The 21,261-nt window shown below is 38.4% G+C and overlaps 1 protein-coding gene across 1 annotated transcript; it reads left to right on the top strand.

The window, feature by feature from the left end:
* Window positions 1-4,236: 4,236 nt before the first annotated feature.
* Window positions 4,237-20,100, top strand: LOC141727053 (uncharacterized). The gene is made up of 2 exons (XM_074532601.1): window positions 4,237-7,822; window positions 8,571-20,100. The coding sequence occupies exon 2, from the start codon at window positions 12,907-12,909 to the stop codon at window positions 15,367-15,369; it is 2,463 nt and encodes an 820-aa protein (XP_074388702.1). The 5' UTR covers window positions 4,237-7,822; window positions 8,571-12,906; the 3' UTR covers window positions 15,370-20,100.
* The last annotated feature ends 1,161 nt before the right edge of the window (window positions 20,101-21,261 follow it).

The raw sequence follows: 21,261 nt of genomic DNA, 5'->3' as shown, positions 1-21,261 counted from the left end.
AGTAAACTAAATCTGGGTTGCTTTTAAAGATAGGCTTTAAATACAAAATGCCAAACAGCTGTGACACCTAGTAAAGAATACATTGTCTTGGCTGTTTTTAACAATATCATATAAAGAACTCATCTAGTCCCCAAACAGTACTTCATAACTATGAAAGACCTTCCCTTATTTCTTGTTATTAGAAAAAGCTAGGTGCTGTATTTCTTTTTGCCTTTTTAAAAAACAAACAAACAAACAAACAAACAAATCCTGAAAAACAAAGAAACAAAAAACCCCCACCAAAATACAGTAGTGTTAGTGCACTCAGTACAGCTCTTATTAGAGCACTTGTACAGCTTTTGAAGTGGTTTGGAAAGAGTCATTGACACAAAATATGGGTTTATCATCAAAGGAAATGATGGATTATAGGATTGCCTGATCCAAATTATGTGGTTATGAAATATCAACCAGATTCTGCTTCTTTTTGTTCTTGCAACATTCTTACCACAAGATGTTTGTGCTTAGAGCATGCGCTTCTTTCTGGCATGGGGTTATTTCTCATGCAGCGTTTTCCATGGTAGATTGGAAGAATATATACTAGCAGCACCTCATTATTGCGTAACTACTGTCAATTTTCACTTGGCTGAATGCTAACAAATAAAAGAATCTAACTAACAAAATTCCACAATAGTACTTCCATACATCAAATGCTGCTGTTAACATTGAGAGGGGATATTCACTTTAAATGACCTGAAATAGGACTTTTCTTTACACTGTCCCTCCGGACATATAAAAATAATGAATTACTGTGATAGCATAAAATGCTCTTAGCTGATAGCATTGCATTCATGCTCATTTTGTTCCCAAAAGAAAATGGACATGAAAAGATTTCAGTACAAACAAGACATGAAGCACAGATTAAGGAAGACAAATGATCCTTAATACTTTGTATAGTATTTGCTTTATGGTACTGCATTTATATAAACCTTAACAATAGTTCAGCTGACATCTCAGATTAAAATTGTTTGGTTGTACATTTTATGAAATCAAACTGAGATGTGCTGCACAAACCTTCAGCCAACAGGCTGCCTTACTACTTGGCCTTGATCATCATCCCACACAATATACTGCTTTATAGTGCCAAATGAAAAGTCCTAAACTGGGTCAGACAGTATTCCAAAATAATAAATTATTTGGGTTTTTGTCCTGTGAAGATTGTTGCAAAATGTTCAGATTCTCTGCAACAATCATCCACCTGTTCTGGCTTTGTGTAATCACAAAAGACAGAAGTCCAATTTAAAAGTACATTGTGCTTGTGTACACTTTTACACCCTCTCAGTTTAATCATGTCTGCTCTAGGTTACTTTCCTCTTCCAAAGCACCCAGTCTAGTCAAGTCAGTCCTTTAGCTGAGCCAGTGATGTCGTCCTCTTCTTTTGCATCTGATCTCACTGTTGACAAAAGCTTTCTGTTAGGAATCCCATCAGTCAGTATTGCTTGAAAATGCTACTGTTATCAAATGTACGCCTGATTGTGTTCCAGAATGAAAGGAGACTCCCCAAATAATCTGTTTAAGTACAGTAGCTTATTTGTCAGTATGTTAGGTACTTGTTCCTTTTGCCCAAAGACAAAATGTTTAGAACATAAGTAGACTGTATTTCGGAAGAATAATTTTTCAAATCTATGAGTGAATTCAGAGGCATATTAACTAAAAATCCCTTCATGCTAAGCACCAAAATCTAATAGGGAGATGGATCAAATCTGACGTACTTATGCAGGGGGCCTCATGGTCAGCTAATTCTACCAGGAATCCAAGTTACTTGGTGTTCCTTCTCACACAGCTTCCTGTATTGAGGAGAAAATGCTGTCAGTCACAGCAGAGGAAGAGGTCTTCATTGTTCACCTCGCTGTGTCTGCCTCACAAGCTCTAGGGATTGGTTGACACATTTGCATTTGCCTTTAAGCTGTGCTCTATGGTGGAGTGAGAGGGACAGAAAGATAAACTACAATTAGTGATTGTTAAGGGTCACATCAACAAGTACTTAAGAAGATGCACACTCCTCCATGACTTGTCCACCAGGGCAAGGTGGCTATGGGGCGAAGTACCCGTGTCAATGGAAGAAAATGTAATCAGCTAAAAACAGTACCTTTTATTTGTAGATGTGAATAGCAAAGGCAAATGGGTCCTGAGTAATGACTTGGCCACCTGTGAAACTCCCTTTCCACAATCTTTGGATGAGCTTCCCACCATGCCATAGCAGGATGGGACACTGCTTGCTGACCTGGGGCCTGGCTGCTGGCACAGCTGTGGGAACATCCCCAAAGTGGTATGAAAGGTAATGCTGGAGGTGTGAGTAGGGTTGTCAAAAATGGGATCATTCACCAAGCAAGGATTCAAGAAAAAAATACCAGCATAGAAATCTTAGGGAAGGCCAGGGAGCAGCTGGATAGGAGTCACTGGCTGAGCCATTGGTGCCAATGTGTGCCAGTGGGTGGGAGGTGTCGCTCTGTCGGGCTGAACATTGCATGGAAGCCCACCCTGCATGTAGGACCAATGCCCACCAGAGCCTCCGTAGAGTGATCAGCAGACTTGAACTTTGAATAGCGGATCACAACATCCCAGCTGCCTTTTGTCCATGATAGGCAGTGAGTAAAAATGCAGAATCATAGAATTGTTTCACTGGTAAAAGATATCTAAGATCTTTGAGTCTAGCCATTAACTGAACAGAACCAAGTCCACCACTAGACCATGTCCTCCACCACATCTGAACACTTTTTAAATTGCTCCAAGGACAGTGACTCAAGCACCTTCCTGGGCAGACCGTTCCAATACTCGATAATCCTCTCAGTGAAAAAATCTTTCTGAGTATCCTATCTAAAAACTCCCTGGTGCGACTTGAGGTCATCTCCTCTTGTCTTGTCACTTGTTACTTATGAAAAGACATTGACCCCCACCTGGCTGCAACCTCCCTTCAGGTATTGGAAACCAGGATCTAACTACAACATCATCCTTGTGAAATGTAGTGATTCATGTCCCAAGGTTTAATGTTCACCCTTTGCAGGTGTTCATACAAATGGAATAATATAATTGGAGTCCAACAACAAAATTTTAGAAGTATTTTCCAGTTTGAGCATGGAAAGCATGTGTCTGAGATCCCAGCTTTATGTGTGGGAAGCCTTATGTGTTGATGGAACTCTGGGGTTTGCAGGAAGAGACATTTAAGACAAACGTGTCTGCTGGAGACTGATTAACTTTCAGGTAATTTGAGAAGACGTTTTCTCACTCCCAGCTGAAAGGTTTGATATGTCTCTAAGTTCTAAGGATTTAAATTATTCCAAAGGAGGAAGAGAAGAGGTTATGGTATGGCAAAGTAAAGATATGGAAATGGGGTTTCAGAAGATTATATGTACTTATTTTTAATGCATAAAAACAAGAGGGAGATGGGGACATGACGCAGTTCAGGTAAAACAAACTCAGTATAATTTCTGCGATCACTAAAACTCTGTTTCTAAAATTCAGTTACTCAGAATTTTTAAGCTAATTAAATTTTGGTTTTGTCTTGATTGGAATAAAGAAATTTCCTGGTATGCAGGGAGAAGAAGCAGTACAATACTGTTTCCTGCAAAAGACCATTTAGCGCTTCAAGGCTACAGCCATGTACAGCATGAAACCTAGCTTGTTCTGTTTTCTTTTCAGTGGCATCCTTGAAATCTTCTTTCACAATGTAGGTCAATGCACTTTCCAGACCGAGGTTTGTAAGATGGGATGAGCATTTATATTACATCCTTTAAGGATACAAAGTATTGATTGCTATAATAAAAGCTATGATGACTCGCAGTACACTTAGAATGCGTTGCCTGATAGCATTATATATGTAAAATAATCATATGCCTACATGATGCCAGTTATTAAAACAATCCCCTCCGTGTCTTATTTTTATACAGAGTTCCTGCTTATGCATCTGAAATATCATTATTTTCGCCATATCCCTGGCTGTCAGTAAATATGTTATAATAAAATAAACAGCAGAAGGATGCACCCCAGTGCTGTGGAAGTGCTGGAGGAGAAAGCCATTTTTGTGGACAGTAGACTTTCCAAGCAGCACTGAGTGGCAACTAAAGATCATATTTATGTTGTGTTTCCCTGGCGGCTCTCCTTTTGAAAGGGTGTCTGTAATGATGAGGCAAGCCTTGGCCTAATGGAGTGGAGAAGGATCTGTCTTTCAACAAGTATTGACCATGAAATGCCAGCAGGAATCATTAAATAATACTTAACCTTCTTTCTCTGGTTTGTTTTAATTTACTCTGTTGTATTGAACAGTCAGCAATTAACCCATAAATGAGGTGATACCAGAGGTATCTATATGATAGCAAAAAATATCTAGTGGGTTTCTTTATACTGACACAATTTCCATGTGAATATATCTCTATTCTCACAGCTTGGAAAAGGTATAGGACCTGTGCTATTGAACCAGGGAAAGAGTTTGTAACTTCACTCAGCAATTGTCGACAGATCTAGGAAAGATATGAGGAGCTACTTAATCTAGCCACAGCATTATTGCCCCTAGCAGAAACAGAGTGTTTAAAACCCTGCAGCAAAAGAAGCTTGTTTTGCTTCTCTTCATTAATTGACATATTTACTCCGTGTATGCAGATGTTCCTGTTTTCAGTATTGTTTAATATCTTCAGTTAAATGAAGTGCTGTGGCAGTTTTATCTCAGTGAAAATCCTGTGCTACAGTCTTTCTGTCCTATTAAATATTCTCTTTTTGCTGTGTCTGAGATTATAGAGGGCCACAATCCTCTTGTTTTTTTAGGCAGAAGGAGTTACAGACACAAGCCAATGAAAACCCACAATGCCTGTTAGGACTGCCAATGACACTGTTATTGTGAGGTCGACATTAACAGGTACAGGTACATTTAACAATCTAAACAAAGGAAAGGCAGGACAGAAGCCCTCCATCACTTTGACCTTGTTAATTAAAAATTCAGTGGTAAATGTCACTGATTAAAAAAAAAGAAAAAAAAAAAAAAAAAGAAGCTCCTAGACTCCTGGAGGATTCTGGTTTCAGAATAACTTGAATAGCGTGAAGTTAAGAAGGCAGGAGATCCTGCACTGAACAATAGGTACAAAACAGTATACAAAATACACTCATTCAGTGTACAGAGTCTCTTTCATGCAGTGAAAAAGGCACAGATTAAAGGGAACAAAAGTTTATTCCTAAAGATTGTATCACACTTTATAAGAATATGAGGCCTGAAGAGAGTCTGTACAGGCAACTTTCAAGCTGTTAAATGCAGCTTAATACTAATGTAATTTTTTATGGAGCACACAGTTAGGTCTTCCAACGCACTCCAGGTACCAGTAAATACTGCTTCAGTCTCACTATCTTCAAGTGATTTCAGCAAGTTATATGTGTTGAAAAAAGAAGAAATAATCTGACAAGAGCTTTTTCATCGCTGTACTAACATATGTAGAGCACACACAGACATTTTGACAGGGTAACTCTCATACTATTAATTTATTTACATAATAAGAAAGCTCAAAATTCCATAAGATATCCTCATATAAGAATTCAAACTTCTTTTTTAAATCTTATTTATCTATTTTATCTATTTTATCTTCATTTTTTTTCATCTTGATAGGAAAGAATGCAAAGAAATCATGTTTCTAGCAGAATGGGAAATAGTAACTTGAAAAAAACAGACTTAGTTCCATTTTTAGACCCTCCATTTCTTCAGAATAAAAATTTATTTTAAGTTTTTTAAAAGGTCTGTTATTCATGCTTTTGTTTGCTCTTCATGTTAAGGCAAAAAGGGATAATTGCTCTTCTGTTCTACAGACCTTGGGAGAAAAAAAGTTCCAAAAAGCAGAAGGAGGATTGCAAATTTGAAGTCTGTGATGTTTGGGATCATAATTGAAATTATGAAAGTAACTCTCCTTAATGTCAAAAAGAGATTAAAAAAGATATCATTCATGTCCTCTTCATTAGCCTGGCAATGGACCAAAGAAAGAATTAATTTTGAGATGTTTTTAATGGAAACATGCAAAAGAAAATTCCTGTCTGCCATTTAGTTTTTCCTTATAGTAATTGCTAAAGATTGCCAGAGAATTACAGAATATATATGATTATGAAATGCAGAATTTTGGCGATTCAGCAAAAAAAAAAGCTTAAAAAAAAAGACTGGATTCATTAGTAGCTTTATAAGAAAAAGTCACAATAATTGCTGTCTTCAACTTCCCTCAGTTTTGCATGGGGTTCAACATCCTGTTAAATGTCTTCTGAGTGGAAACAGAATAAACTGTTTGCCTTACGTTTAGGTCCTGGCCAGACATTAAAAATTCTGTTTTTAAAAGTTGCTCTTGCTTTACTTATGCTGTCTTCCAAGACCTAATGGATTTTAATATGGGCATTAAACTAAAAGAGGAAGATTTAGAATAGATGACAGGAAGAAAATCTTTACTGTGGTGGTGGTGAGGCACTGGAACAGGATGCTCAGAGAGCATCCCCATCCTTTGAATTGTTCAAGGCTAGGCTGGATGCAGCTTTGTGCAAGCTGGTCTAGCGGGAGGTGAATCTCCCCATGGCAGGGGGTTTGGAATTACATCATCTTTAAGGCCTTTTCCTACTCAAAACATGCAGTGATAATACCATCAACCTAATATACAATGTGAGAATCGAAATAATGGAATTTGTGAAACTACCAACCTGTGTTTCAGAGAGTAGATGTTTACTTGATCAAGTTCCCTCCTTTAAGATATTTCATTAAGTTTTCCTTTCATTAAAAAAAAAAAAAAAAAAAAAAAAAGAAAATAGAAAGAAAGAATGGAGACTGCCTTGGTTGAAAGATGGCCTTCACTCTGAGCCTTTCTCTCCTCTGCAGACCTTGAAGACACACTCTGTACCACGCTATCCCTCCTGGGAGAGGACACACCAGCTGTGGCTGTAATGTGCAGGGGCACAGCACAGCAGGCAAATGCTGTCTGCCCAGAGACAGGTCCAATGCACAGCAAATGGATGTGTGGAGAGAGAGAGAAGTGTTGGGGAAGCATATTCTGGGGGCTGGGACAGAATAGGAACTTTGGAGATAGCAAGATTCCCATGCCAAGGCCAGAGATGGTCTCAGATGGCCCCAGGTGTGCAGCTGGAATGGGTGGGAGAGCAGAATGGGGCGAGTCTCTGTGGGCAGGCAGAAAGCTGCCAGGGCAGGCCAGGCACCACCACCCTGGGGCTGCACAGAGGAGCTGGAGGAGAGCTCACCAGGCACAGGATCTTGCTGGAGACTTCACAATGCATGGGAACAGTCTCACTTTGGGGATCTCATAAGTTTGTACCATGCTCCTCAGGCTCAGGGAGAATTCATATTCACTCTCATGCAATCTGCTTCAGCATTCTGAGATAAAAATTACCTGTCTGGGGCGATCGGTGTGCCTTCTCTTTCCATTATGCTTGTGTAATATGAGAAGACAATATTCCCCGACACATGCACACCTTTACAAAAGTACTGAGCTTTGAGACCTTATTGTAGAGAAGTATGGGGAGAAGAGAGAAGCAGATTGAGGCATATTCTAGGCCTGGAACAACTATTTTTAAACTTTATTCTCTCTTTGTTTGCTCTGTTCTCATTTAGCTTAGTACCATAGGGGAAGAGGGATAAGATTTAAAGTTCACATGATGTTTAGCTCTATGTTTCTTTTTCTGTTTCTTTGAGATTGAAGGATTCTCATTAAACAAATTAACTGAACTTCATCTGAGAGAAGTCAAGAATGATGCTGTGGTTTGGGAGCATAACCCCTCTGATGAATCTGATTTGCCACAAGAAACTTCCCCTAGTAGGGGCAAGGTCTGAACTTTTAAATTTGTTTCTGTAGTAGTCTAGCAGACACTGCTGTTCTCAGAAAAGAACAACCCTCTATTTCAATTTTGTGCTTATGTTTCAAAACCATGAGCTGAATTAAGAGATTGAGCTTGCTTCAAGGTCTGTTGTGCTGAGCTCTTGGTGCTAAGGAGCTGGCAGGAAAATAGATATAATTTCAAACTCTTTGATAAGACCTTGAATTTTGATCTATTTAATCTATTACAGAGTTGGAGCAGTTTTATCTTGGAATTAGATTAAGCATATGAAAAATATTTTATCTTTGCTTTGAACTGTTCTTACAAATTATTCCTCTTATAATAACTTTGTAAGAAACAGTATCACGATGTGATTGCATGTTGTGAGAGTTAAAAATTCAGCCTAGACTTGGCTGAAAAATAGGCTGTATAATCCATTCTGTCCTGTGACATGAGATATGCTTCTTTCTTTGAAATCTATGAATTATGGCATAAACACTTAAAGATGCAATTTTTAATAATTATTGATTCTATTTTTTATCATTGCTGTAGTCCTTAATTTTGAAGTTTTCTAATTTTTTAACTGCAGATTTTATTGCAATTGCAGAAGAAGAGAAGCATGACAGTATTCTGTCATACAGATGAAATACAAGGAAATGTAAAGTTAACCTGTTAAATATATGTGTTATATATTACTTACTAAATAGCTGCCTGTGTGTTAAATATTACTTAAGTGCTTTTTTTTTTTTAATATACAGGTTCCTTTAGTACTTGATTCAGGACAACAGTGCCCAACATCTGCTGGACTTAGCATTGTAATGGGGAGAAAAGCACAGTGAAACCTGTGCTCAGCTAATGCCTGAACAATGCCATGATCAGTAACAAAGGCAGATTATAAAAATTTCAGTGTCTCTAATTGACCAGAAAGGACACTGTTGAAAGATTTTGGTTAATGTAGTAAACTGCCAGATCTACTAACTGAGAAATAAGCCCTATTTCAAAAGCTTGATAATAGAGCATATGCAGAAAATTCAGGGGTTTGAATATGATCATATTGCATAGCAGAAGATGCCCTGGGCCTTAGCAATATCCTGCAATCCTACTGTGTTACATTAGGTTTTGTCATGGAAGCAAAACTTATTTTAATATGAATTAATAGGCATTGTACCACCTCAGTAACAATTCATGAAACAACTTCTTACAGCAAGGAAACCAGCATCAGTTACTTCCAATGTACTTCAAATAGAGAATTGCTTCATTTTGCTTCAGTCACTAAGAAAATGGTTTTTTCAGCACTTGCTGAAAGTATTTTTCATTTGAAAAAGATTATCAAGGTTCCCACAGCTTTTGTAAGTCTGTGGAATCTTATTTCCTCTATTTCACAAACATCCATAAGCAGTACATATAGTTTGGAACACTGAGGTCATGTATCTTTTCATTAACTTCTCTGTCTTCACTTTCTTATAATTCTGGCAGCATGTGTTTAATAGTCTCTTTAATAATGTTTCTCCTTCTGACTGACTGGTGCCTAAATATAGGAAAGTCACAGATGCAGGGTGAGACATTGCAGCTGTAATGCATTTTGATGAAAAATGAAAAAGAGAAAAATCTTATTCATTTGCAAACTACATTGTAATTGTCTGCAATATAATGTGAATGGATGAAAAGGCTCTGTCCCTCACTTAGCAACTGCTTGAATATGGCCTTGGGATAAGGAATTCCAGAACAAACTACATCTGATGCCAGGAAGGAGACACTCATAAAGTAGTTCTGAAGCAGAGACCGGCTTTTGTACCCAACCACTTGCAGGTTGTAAGTACATAGGTGCAGTACATATCAATAAAGAATCCATTCTGTCTAAAACTGGCTCTGCAATTACAGTGTTGATTACCATCTGACATTCAGGCAAATCACTATCCCTTTTTGATGTTTCTCTGTCAGCTCATTAACTGAACCCAACGATTCACTCTTCTTAGCTATGCAAATCCAACTGAAAAACCTGCAAGACTGAGGGGCAGGTTAAAATTTGTGTGATGACAGGTATAGCCTGTGAGTCAAAATTTATCTCTTGAACTACTTTGTTTATTTTACATTAAATAAAAGCTACACATTCTCTCAAATGCTTGGGAAAAAAGTGCCTATGGCTCACATGTATGTGATGATTAACCACCTCTTCAGAGACCAACAGAAACTGTTCCCTCTCCCCATGTTCACAAAGGCAAGTCAGGAGTCTGCAGCCTTGATCTTCTGCTGCGGATATGATTCTGACACTGTTCCTCAAACCAAAGAATCAGTAGTGTTTATAATTCTTGGGTTCAAATGCCGATATTAACCTTGCTATGCCTCAGGACTCTTGACCTTGGCAACCAAGAATACTTGAAAAATGTCTGCAGCATCTTTTGTGTAGGTGAGTTTGGACATGCACAGGTGTGAGGAAAGACAATAAAAAGAGCATCTGGCCAATACAACAAATTTGAACGTTTGATATCCCAGGTGCAGCTAGCTATCAATCTACCTGACACGCTCACCAGCACAAAATCAAGAGCTCTTGTCATATAACCATTTCTGTTAAACATCCCTCCATTTTTCTGTCTTTTTAGTAAATATCATACATTCATCAGTGCCTATTTTAAATAAATAGAAGCAAGTAGTGGAGCATGTATTTACTTAGGAAAGCAAATACATCTAGTTTTAAGACTTACAACTGTATATACAAGAGAAAGTAGAAAGAAAATTAGGTCATAACTGCAAAGAGAAGCTGACATCCCTTTAACTGCAGCTGTGTGACCTTCTTCACCATATTCTTTAGAGATTATTTTGTCTGTTTTACCAAATCAATGAACAAAAACCATCCTTCTGTGCAAGTACTCTGTTATAAAAAGTAGCTGAGAAGTATCTTAAGATATGTCAAGCAGTACATATTTTTGACTTCACAAGTTTTATAGATATCCAGTTTCTCTGCAGGCTCCTATTATTGAGTTCTTCAAGTATATTCACAAGAAACAGCATTTTAACTCACTGGGATGGCTCACAGGCCTAGATTATCATACTAACATACTAATTTGATTTGATAAGATACAGCCACAAATAACATCTTTGCAGAATTTTATAAATTAAGTAGAAAAAAATTAAAATCACAGGTGTTTGCATCTCACATAAAAGCAGTCATGTTATCATATTAACACAGTGTTTGTAGGATACTTATGCTCCTTTATCTATGTGTTTCCAGCCATGGATTGAAATGCAGTTCACTCCTTCACAGCAGAAAATGGACTTGGTGACAGTGTACAGGAACCAGATTTTCTAATTGGCAGCAAATACTACAAATTTAACAGTAAATGCTGAAAATAACTCTCATGAAAAAAGAGATAATTTTTTGGTATAATCAAAATGAGATGCCAAAAATATGGAAAAAAAATAAAGTAAGGCTAAAATTAAATGATCCCATCATTGACTTGTTCAACAGGTTAATGGAAATTCTTTCTCTTTCTTCATGAGAACTGACTGTGGTGTTCATACTGTAAAATGTTGTTGTTTTAACAATTGATATCTTCAGGGTGGAGAAACACAGTAAGTAAATGTCTGATCTTCTCTGAATAGTTGGATTTGCACATGAGGAGTAGCAGCTTGTGGGGTACAATGTAAATCTACATCACCTAAAATAAGAATTTTGGTTCAGGTGTGGTTTGAAGAGAAGATTTGGTCCAGCTTTTATTTTAGTAATTATTGTACTTAATTGCTAATTAATTCACATTGATTATCTACTCGGTCTTCTCCACTGTAATACAGAGTAGCTTTTTAGGCCGAGGAAAGTTTTGTTTGCCAATGCTGTAGAACATTACAGCTTTTCCTATGCAAGTGAGCTGAATGCAGGGAAGTATTACAACATCCTTCATTATAAATCAACAATGTCACATTGCTGTGTGAGCTGTGTCACCTTTCCACAAGCTCTGTCACACCAGAAGAAGCTGTATGGGTAGTTCAAGGATTTGTTAATGGACTAAACCCTTTTTACATAGTTCATTGATTTGGACAGCTGGCTCTTTCCAGGAATTATATATAATAAGCTAATATGACACATTGGTTTGTTCATAATCCCCTTCTGGGAAGCAAACTGGTGGTCTCAAGTCAAAGGCCAGTTTGAAGGGCTGCAGTAACAAAATCCACCAGACAAACAGCAATACCCTGGCACCTGCAGCTAAGGGAGTGTACGGCAGCATTGCCATAACAGGGTTGTCTGCAGGAAAGGAGAGCAAAGTCCATGAGTCTTCCAAGAAGGTGCTGTGACCCCCAGGAGACAGTGTGGGAATCCATAAAGTCAGAGGGTTTTTAGGAAATGGTTAAAAAAGAGTATTTAGGCCTCAGGATGTGGCCTGAAGTTCTGTTACAGCAGAAAAGTTTCCCAAGCAAGCAGAAAAGTTTCCCAAGCAGTAGACGTGACAAATAACAATAGGACTTTGAAGATTTGGCTTTAGGATGGCAACAAGTTTATTTAATGTATATCTTTAGAAGGTTACTGTGAATAGAGCTCTGTTCTTTGTTTCTTATGAAGTATTCTTTGTTTTAACTACCATTACGTATGTTTTATAAGGTTGGATGGAAAGCTTGTCAATATGTCTTGTTTTGGTGTGATTGGCTGAAATCTAAACTGAGATGATTTTATGTCATTCCGTCTTACCCCACCTTCGGGGGCATTTCCCATTAGGCCAGCATGCTGTTAACATCTAACAATGTTCTGAGGCTGATGTGTTAATAATAAGAATAAAAAAGAGCTGGTCTGGATTTGTCCAATGTTGTCCATATTTGGACTTTTTGCCGCGGCAAGTGGGTTCCTCTCTTGAGACGTGGGTTCCTGACACCATTGGATCTATAGCTACCCTGGTGCCCTGACAACTGGTGCCCCGTGTGAGGAAGCTCCGTTTGAGGACGTAGATTAGAAGAAAAAAGAAAAATTGTGGATTTCCCGGCTGCTGGAGACCCAAGTGTTAATCAGGAGGACTGTATCATCTCTCCCGCCGAAGTCAAGAAATTTGTAAGTAACTTTTCTCGGGAGAGCGCTTGGGTAATGGTTTTTTGTGTTAAAAAAAAACAAAAATGGGAACGAACTTATCAAAAGTTGAATGGGATGTTTTTTATCAATTAGAGACATTGTTACAAGAGAAAGGGCACTCTGAAGTTTCAAAAACTGAACTTAAAAACTTACTTATATGGGTTAAAACAAATACGCAAGATTTAAATTTACAGTCTGCCTTTACTTTTCATTTTTGGGATCAGATAAACTGGAGGATTTATAATCTAGTCACTCTCAAAAAATATGAAAGTCTAAAAGAATTGATGCCCATTTCCCGAGTCCTGATGGAATGTTTTAAACAAACTGACAATAATAAGGTGAACGCCGACTCAGAAAACCAAGCTTCTGGCTCTGTCTCTTTAAATTCCAGTAAACCGGAGACTGTGTGTGTTTCGGAGAATGTAACAAATGTTGTTTCAAATGCTGATTTGAACTCCACTGAGAAAAATCTTTCTTCTCTCTCTCTGGGAAAAAATGAGACTTTTTCGGACTCTTCTTCACGTTGTTCTGTTAATGTAAAAATATGTGACTCTTGTAAGGGGGAAGGGACAAAATGTATAGAAAATGTTAATGAAAAAGTGAATGTATTTCCTAAAATTGTTTGTGCAGGGACACTGAAAACTGAGTTAGGTTCTAATAGGCCTGAGGTGGAAGCTGAGGGTGTTGCTTCCACTCGGGAAATTTTGGTTCCTGGGGATTCTGGGAATTCTTTTTCAGTTAAGCAAAAACCTGGTTTTTATGGTAATTGCAAATCCATAGGCACAGAGAAAGAAAAATTGGCTTTAATTCAAAGGGTGGAGTCCTTTGAAAGGATGGATAACTCTCAAAAACCTGAAAAAACACGGGTTGAGTTTTTTCCTCATTCTTGTGATCCTAATTCTTGTATTTTAAAACAAAACCATGTAAGTTTAAAACCTGGATTTGTGGATTCTTCAGCTGAGTTTTTCTTGGCAGGGAGACAATGTGAAACTTGTGGTAAAGTAGCAAATTCAAGGTTAAAATGTGGCAATGTTCCCGGAACAGGGGAACACGCCTCTGTCTCGGCCCCTTTGGGCCGGGCTTCGGAGGAGGTGTGTTGTTTGTTGGAGTCCACCCCTGCCTTTCATGGCAGGGTCCCAAGGAGGGCGTGTTGCTTGGAGGTTTCTGAAAAAAATTTAGAGGCGTGTTCTCATGATCAGGTTGGCCGGCCTCCTGGAGCTGGCCGAGCTCCTGGAATTGGCAGAATTCCCAGACAAGAGCACAGTGTTCCTCCTGTCAGGGGCAGAGTGACTGGAAGGTTTGGATTTAATGATTCAGGATCAGAAAATGTATTGATTAAAAGCAAAGGAAATGTTCATACTGTCATTGATCTAAGTGACAATTTTGATTCTCCATTAAAATTACCGGATTGGTCATACATTAATCAGAAACTAGAAAAAGATTCGGATTTAAAGAAACAATATCTTGCCTTACCAGTAAAATATGGAAGAAATGATAGAAATCCAAAATATGAAAGACTCAATCACCATGATATAAAGGAATTACGACAGGCTTTGAAAGGAAGTGGATTTTCTTCTCCCTATTTTAATAGTGTGTTGAAAAATATTTTTAACTCTTATGATTTAGTTCCTGCTGATTGCAGGAATGTGGCAACTTTGATCTTAACCAATTCACAGTACCTACTATGGGAGTTACAATGGAAAAAGTTACTTAACAAGTTGGTTGAAGGATATGCAGATACTGATTATGCCGATTTAGATGTTGCTCAGTTGGCTGGTGATTCACCTTACAATAGGCCTGAAAATCAAGCAGCTGAATTGCCTCAGCCTGTTTTAGCAGACATTAAAGATGCTGCTAGAAAGGCCTTGCTTTCACTTGAACCTGTGGGTTCACATCTGAGCTCTTATCCACTGATCAAACAAGGTGAAACTGAATCTTACAGTTCTTTTTTGGATAGATTAACTCAAGCTGTTGAAAGGCAATGTCCAGATGAACAAGCCCGCTCTTATATCATTCAAAATCTTGCTTATGTAAATGCTAATAATGAATGTAGAAAAATTATTTTAGCTTTGCCTGATCAACCTCCAACAGTTACACAGATGCTAACAGCTTGCAGTCGACTTATGAGTTCACAAAATGCTGCAAATTCACAGGTCAATGCTTTGGAAAAAACACTGGAACACAATTTGACACAACGAATGGATAAAATTGAAGAGCTTTTAGAAATACAAGAAAAACGTTGGGAAAACTCTGTTAATGCTGTACAAGTAGATTCTAATAAAAAGCCTGTCTGTTTTGCTTGTGGTAAACTAGGCCACCTCAAAAAGTATTGTCATGGAACAGCAAATCAAATTTCTATTTGCCCTCGATGCCGAAAAGGAAGGCATCTTGCTAAATATTGTCACTCACTATTTGACATTAATGGTAACCCACTGTTGTTAAACTTCAAAAACAGCGCATTCCACCATGCTCAGACACAAATTGTGGTACCCACTGGCAATGGGTGAATATTCCCACTGGTCTGGTCATGTTACAAAAGGATTGTCATGTGTAAAAATTCCATTCAAAGTGACTTTCTACCTGTCATAAAATGTGATTGTTATGATATATACAATCTGCTAATATCTTGTTGTACAAGTTTTGTCCTCAGTTCACAGAATTTTCCAGGATTCAAGATTCTACTACTACATGGATGATCTGCCCATCACAGCCTCAACGCAGACGGAGATGCAGCGAACCTATGCTGGTGTTGGGACTGACATCCAAAAGGCTGGACTTGACATTTCTACAACTAAACTCCAAGGATGCAACAAAGACCCAAGGCTGAGACATCAGCTCTTCAAAGAAGATCATCAACTCTTCAAAGAAGACAACCTCGTCACTGGACTCTGGACACTGGACTCTGACTGTGGTTTGAGTTTTTCAGCTTTTCCCTCAATCTTTTAATTTAATTTAATGAATAGAAGGTTCAATTTTAAAGGATGTTAGCAATGAGACTTTACATCGTTGACTTTCCTGTCTTTTTACAACTTTGCAATATAGAACTAATCCATGTTTTGTTTCTCACATTAGGACATTCATGTCTCCGTGAACACGTTTTCTGGTGCAGCTTTTGCTTCCCTTCACGCAGGTGATACCGGCAGCCATGCTTGTCATCATTTCCTGCAAGCTTTTGCTTCATTGGCTGTACCCCAAGAAGTGAAGACTGACAACAGTCCTGCATACATATCTCAAAAATTGGCCACATTTTTAAATGAGTGGGGTGTTCGGCACGTTTTTGGTATTCCCCACTCTCCCACAAGCTAAGCAATCATTGAAAGAACACATCAAACCCTAAAACGCATATTAGATCAACAGAGAGGGGGAATGGGAGATCACCCCACAGATGAGACTGAACAAGGCTTTGATTAATTATTGGGGATTTTGATTAATAATTTGGGGAAAGGGTATGCTTTTGTCTCCACAGGTGCTGGAATTAAATGGGTTCCTGCCAGAAACGTCAAACCATATCGTACTTCAGAACCTGCAGTCGAGCCCAGAACCGAGGAAGCAAGTAGGCAGATGTGAACCGAATCGAAGGATCCCGGGTCTCACCGGACGCCTCTTGTGCCTGACGTTCTTTGTGCATCGGTGGAACCCATGAACTCTGATTTTGTGTCAATGTTTTTTATGAATATGCTAATTGAATGCTGAATGTTTGTTTAACAGAGTTAATTTTTGGCAAAGGTTTAGGTTGGTGCTTTTGTGTAGAAAGAATTCTGTCAAGACTTAGTTCATGAAAGAGATGGGGCAAATTCAAATGGTATACTTGTTTTGCTTGATTTTAATTGCTTTTTGTCATGCAGATTTGCCTGTGGATCAACCGAAAACGAATGTTTGGGTGACCTTAGCCAAGGCTGCCGGATCAGATACTATATGTCTGTCTAATTTCGAACCAGAAAAGCCTTTTTCAACCTGTTTGGTTGGTGTGCCAGTGAAAGAGTTGTCTTTGGTCAAAAAAAAATCCAATGGTAGGCCAAGTGGAATTGACAATGGAAACAATCCCTCTTTCGATTGGAACATTTGGTCCAAAAAACTTCTCAGGGCAGCATCTGAACCTCAAAAATTAGAAATCCTTGGTTCTTTGACCATGAATTTTTGTTTTACTTTTATGACTCGTGCCTGGCAAAAAGGTGATCCCCCAAAGTTTAGTGTTACTCCTCATTATTTTGCGTATAAAAATTTGAGTTTTTGGTGTAATGTTTCAAAGAGTTGGGATGTGTTTCCGGAGACGGATCAATATCCACGGCAATTGCCGAAAGGGTATTGGTTCATTTGCGGAGACAGGGCTTGGCAAGGCATTCCAGCTCACCTTGAAGGTGGCCCTTGTAGTATTGGTATGCTCACCATAATTGCCCCCACTGCCAAAGCAGTGATGAGAAAGAAACAAAGGAAAATGAGAGCTGTTCCTCATTATGATGAGAACTGTCAGAGTGATTTTATGCCTTGGAATGCCGCCAGAAAGGTTTCAGCAGGTATATTTTTACCCCAATTGGCTTCAGCAGTGGCATTGAGACAATTAGAGTTGGATGCTGGCTGAGCAAACAAGCTAATGCCACGTCCTCTGCAATCAGTGATATGTTGACCGATGTTGATAGTATTAGACATGCTACTCTTCAAAACACAGCAGCCATTGATTTTCTTTTACTGGCACAAGTTCCTGGTTGGATGATTTGTTTCAAAAATGGAGTTTTGCACCTTGGCTAAGGCAACTTTGCAAGATAGGTCTTTATGTACTAGGTGTTCTAATACTGATATGTATAGTGGTACCTTGTGTACTTTGTTTTGTTCGGTGAATGATGAACAAAACAGTCCGAGAAGTTTTTGTCATGCAAGCAGGAGAGTTAGGAGGTAGAAGTACAGAGAGTGTTCGAAACCTCACAAAAGCAGTAGATGAAGGTATAGACATGAACGAAGGTTTTGAATTAAGACCTTGGAATCGACCAGAGTTTTTTGAAAAATGACTTGTAACTATTACCAAACATAATTCATATCTCTTTCAAGGATGGGGCCATCACAGCATTAAGTTGCTGTGCTGTAATATAGCAATGCTTTAGTGCAAATAGGTCTCCAACAGATAATAAGCAGAAATTTTGCAGTAGAGCTATGAAACGCAAGTAGTAAGCGACAAGAAAATGAAAGATTCTGGGTCAAACAGAGAGGGGGAAATGTGGGAATCCATGAAGTCAGAAGGTTTTTAGGAAATTGTTAAAAAAGAGTATTTAGGCCTCAGGATGTGGCCCGAAGTTCTGTTACAGCAGAAAAGTTTCCCAAGCAAGCAGAAAAGTTTCCCAAGCAGTAGACGTGACAAATAACAATAGGACTTTGAAGATTTGGCTTTAGGATGGCAACAAGTTTATTTAATGTATATCTTTAGAAGGTTACTGTGAATAGAGCTCTGTTCTTTGTTTCTTATGAAGTATTCTTTGTTTTAACTATCATTACGTATGTTTTATAAGGTTGGATGGAAAGCTTGTCAGTATGTCTTGTTTTGGTGTGATTGGCTGAAATCTAAACTGAGATGATTTTATGTCATTCCGTCTTACCCCACCTTCGGGGGCATTTCCCATTAGGCCAGCATGCTGTTAACATCTAACAATGTTCTGAGGCTGATGTGTTAATAATAAGAATAAAAAAGAGCTGGTCTGGATTTGTCCAATGTTGTCCATATTTGGACTTTTTACCGCGGCAAGTGGGTTCCTCTCTTGAGACGTGGGTTCCTGACACCATTGGATCTATAGCTACCCTGGTGCCCCGACAAGGGAGAGCTAATGAAGTACTCCTGGGGTCAGCTTGGAAGGTGTAGGAAGCTGAAAGGTTTGGGAGCTGCTCTGCCTTGCTCTCACAAAAAATTGATAGCAGAAGCAGAGAAACATCTCATGTCTGAAATATGGGGCTGCGGTGGAAGTCTGAGGGTTTGTTTTTTCCATAAACTAAACTAATGTTCACCCAGACTTGGTGCAATTTATTTAACTTCCTCCCTGCTAAATATTGACTTTTTGCCCATTTAAACTATTTTGGTTTTAGGTTTTCTTTTAACCTTCTCAGTCAGAAGTGCTGCAAAATGAATCTATGACTATTGCATTGAGGAAAATGCATAGCTTTCTACTTCCCTTTTGTTCTAAAGCACGTAGGAGGATTTTTTGAATTCATGTCCTCCAACAAACTATCTAAGTATGTAGTACTACTCCAAAAGGCTAGCTTGGAAAATTTCTGACTGAAAGGTAAAAACTGTAGAATGCCTTGTATAACTGAAAGCAAGGGTTTATTACAAAAACAGTTCAATAAACTTAATTCTTTATGTGGTGGTCCTTGGAGGTTCAGCAGTAATGCAGTCCTCTTCTAGTACTCCATCCCACTCCTGAACAATTTGGAGAAGAAATTATCAATACAGTGTTACAGTTGTCTGTGTATCTCTCATAAAACAGCCATAAATTAATCCCTAGGATTATGACTGGAAATTAAACAAGGTAAATAGTTCTCATCTCCATCTCTGCTGGAAGTTGCATGTTCTTAACCACTTAGTTTATCCTCCTGTTTATCATCCACTGCACTCTGAGTGGATGATCTGTGTTATCTTCACATGGCAGAAGAAGAATGGGATCCTTGTGTCTGCCACAGAAACCTGTGCATGATACCTCTAGGTGTTTAGAAGTCAAGTTGCAGCCTGGCTTCAGATGCCTTAAGGGAAAAGCCTGGGATCTGGATCTAAAACAGACATTCAAGAAAAAATGCATTTTAAGGATCTTGTTGCCAGGCAAAATTATTTTATTCAGAAATTGGAGCTTTAATGAGGCTTGCAGCATTGAGTGTACTCAATGAACTAACCTTCACAAAACAGGCAATAAACTTCTTGGACTGCTTAACTGTAATATATCTGAACCTATGGCTGCAACACTTACTCCACCCTTTATTAACCTAGAGGTGAGTGAGAAGTTTTTAGTGGATTCTGTGAATGCTTTTCCCCACAATGGAGATAAAATTACTTTTGCTTTTGTCCTGAACAAGATGCACTATAGTTTTCCAAATGTTTGACTCTTCTCTTCTGTAAAAAAACATTATTAGGTTGCTCCAGCCATGAATAGAAACACTGACAATAAACCACTTTTCACTGAAAACTGTCAAAGTGAATCCTACATCCTTATCCATATATCCTGTAGTTTGTATTAATTAATGGGGTATAATTGGACCCAAATTCCCTAATGCAATCTGTATATTTTTAGGTTTTTTGAAAAAGTTGTTATTTGCAAATTAATACCTCAAGCTATATTTCTCTAGTGCTATGCATGAGAATGCCCTATTTAATTTTCTATGCTAATTGTGTGGCTAATTTTCTAGGAGAAATATGACAGTAATGGATTGGTTTTTGTATTCCTGCTAGGGATACTGGAGTAAAAACCCCTGTGTACCTGTGGGAAGAAGGAATGTGAGGAAGCTGTGCTTGCTTTTTAGCCTGTTGATTTGCCATCTTGATGTTTCTACAAGGCCAGATGAATAATCTGGACCTGTTTTAGGAGAAATTGACGTTTTCTTTGTTTACTTGCACCACAAATTCAAAACGGCATGGAAAATAGTACATGGAAAAAATATACTTTTGTGTTTCTTGCCAAATGATTCCTTGAAGAAAGGGTTTCTTAGGCCACTGTAATCTCAAAACCACGCACAGACAGAAACAGAACCTTTGTGAAAGAAAGGAGTGCATCAGTGCTGAGTTAAAGAGAAAGGCCCTAAAAAGAAAAGATAATTTAAAAACTTACTGCAAAATGCCGCTAGTTCATTTGCCTTCAAATGAAAATATCTTGCAAAATCAAGATGTTTTCTTTGCTTTCTGCTTATAGAAAACTACTTAAAAGGCAAAGAAAAACAAAAGAAGCTAAATTAGCAAATCACACAAAAGAGAATCCAAGACATGGAGAACAAAGTTTCATCCCTTTTTTATAGACTGATTGATTTAGCTTCTGATGATTTGTATGAAAAGCAATTGGAAACATGACTTTCATTACTGCCTTGTGCCTTTGATTTCTCTTCTCAACTGTTACGTGCTTATTTGTTTAAACTATTATGACTCTGAGTCACTTATGATGTGTGGAGCAACACAGCTGAGCTGACTGGAAATAGCTCCTAAGAGATTTCCCCTAGATGAAATCAGAATATGTTTCTCCTGACCATTGTGTTCCTTGCATGGGATCAGCAGAAAACCTGCATTTTAGGGGAGATGGTTTTTGTACAATGTTGATTCCCACAGAGAGACAGCTGAACAGACAGATCAGATTACACCCCAGAAAATACTAGTTTCTATTGGTTTGGCCTTCTGGGATTTTCTGCCGAGCAAGGATCGTGATTTCCCTCCTTCCCTCCTT

This window comes from Zonotrichia albicollis, chromosome Z (genome assembly GCF_047830755.1).
Source record: "Zonotrichia albicollis isolate bZonAlb1 chromosome Z, bZonAlb1.hap1, whole genome shotgun sequence".
NCBI classification, from domain to species: Eukaryota; Metazoa; Chordata; class Aves; order Passeriformes; family Passerellidae; genus Zonotrichia; species Zonotrichia albicollis.
This window is presented reverse-complemented; position numbering and strand designations above follow the sequence as displayed.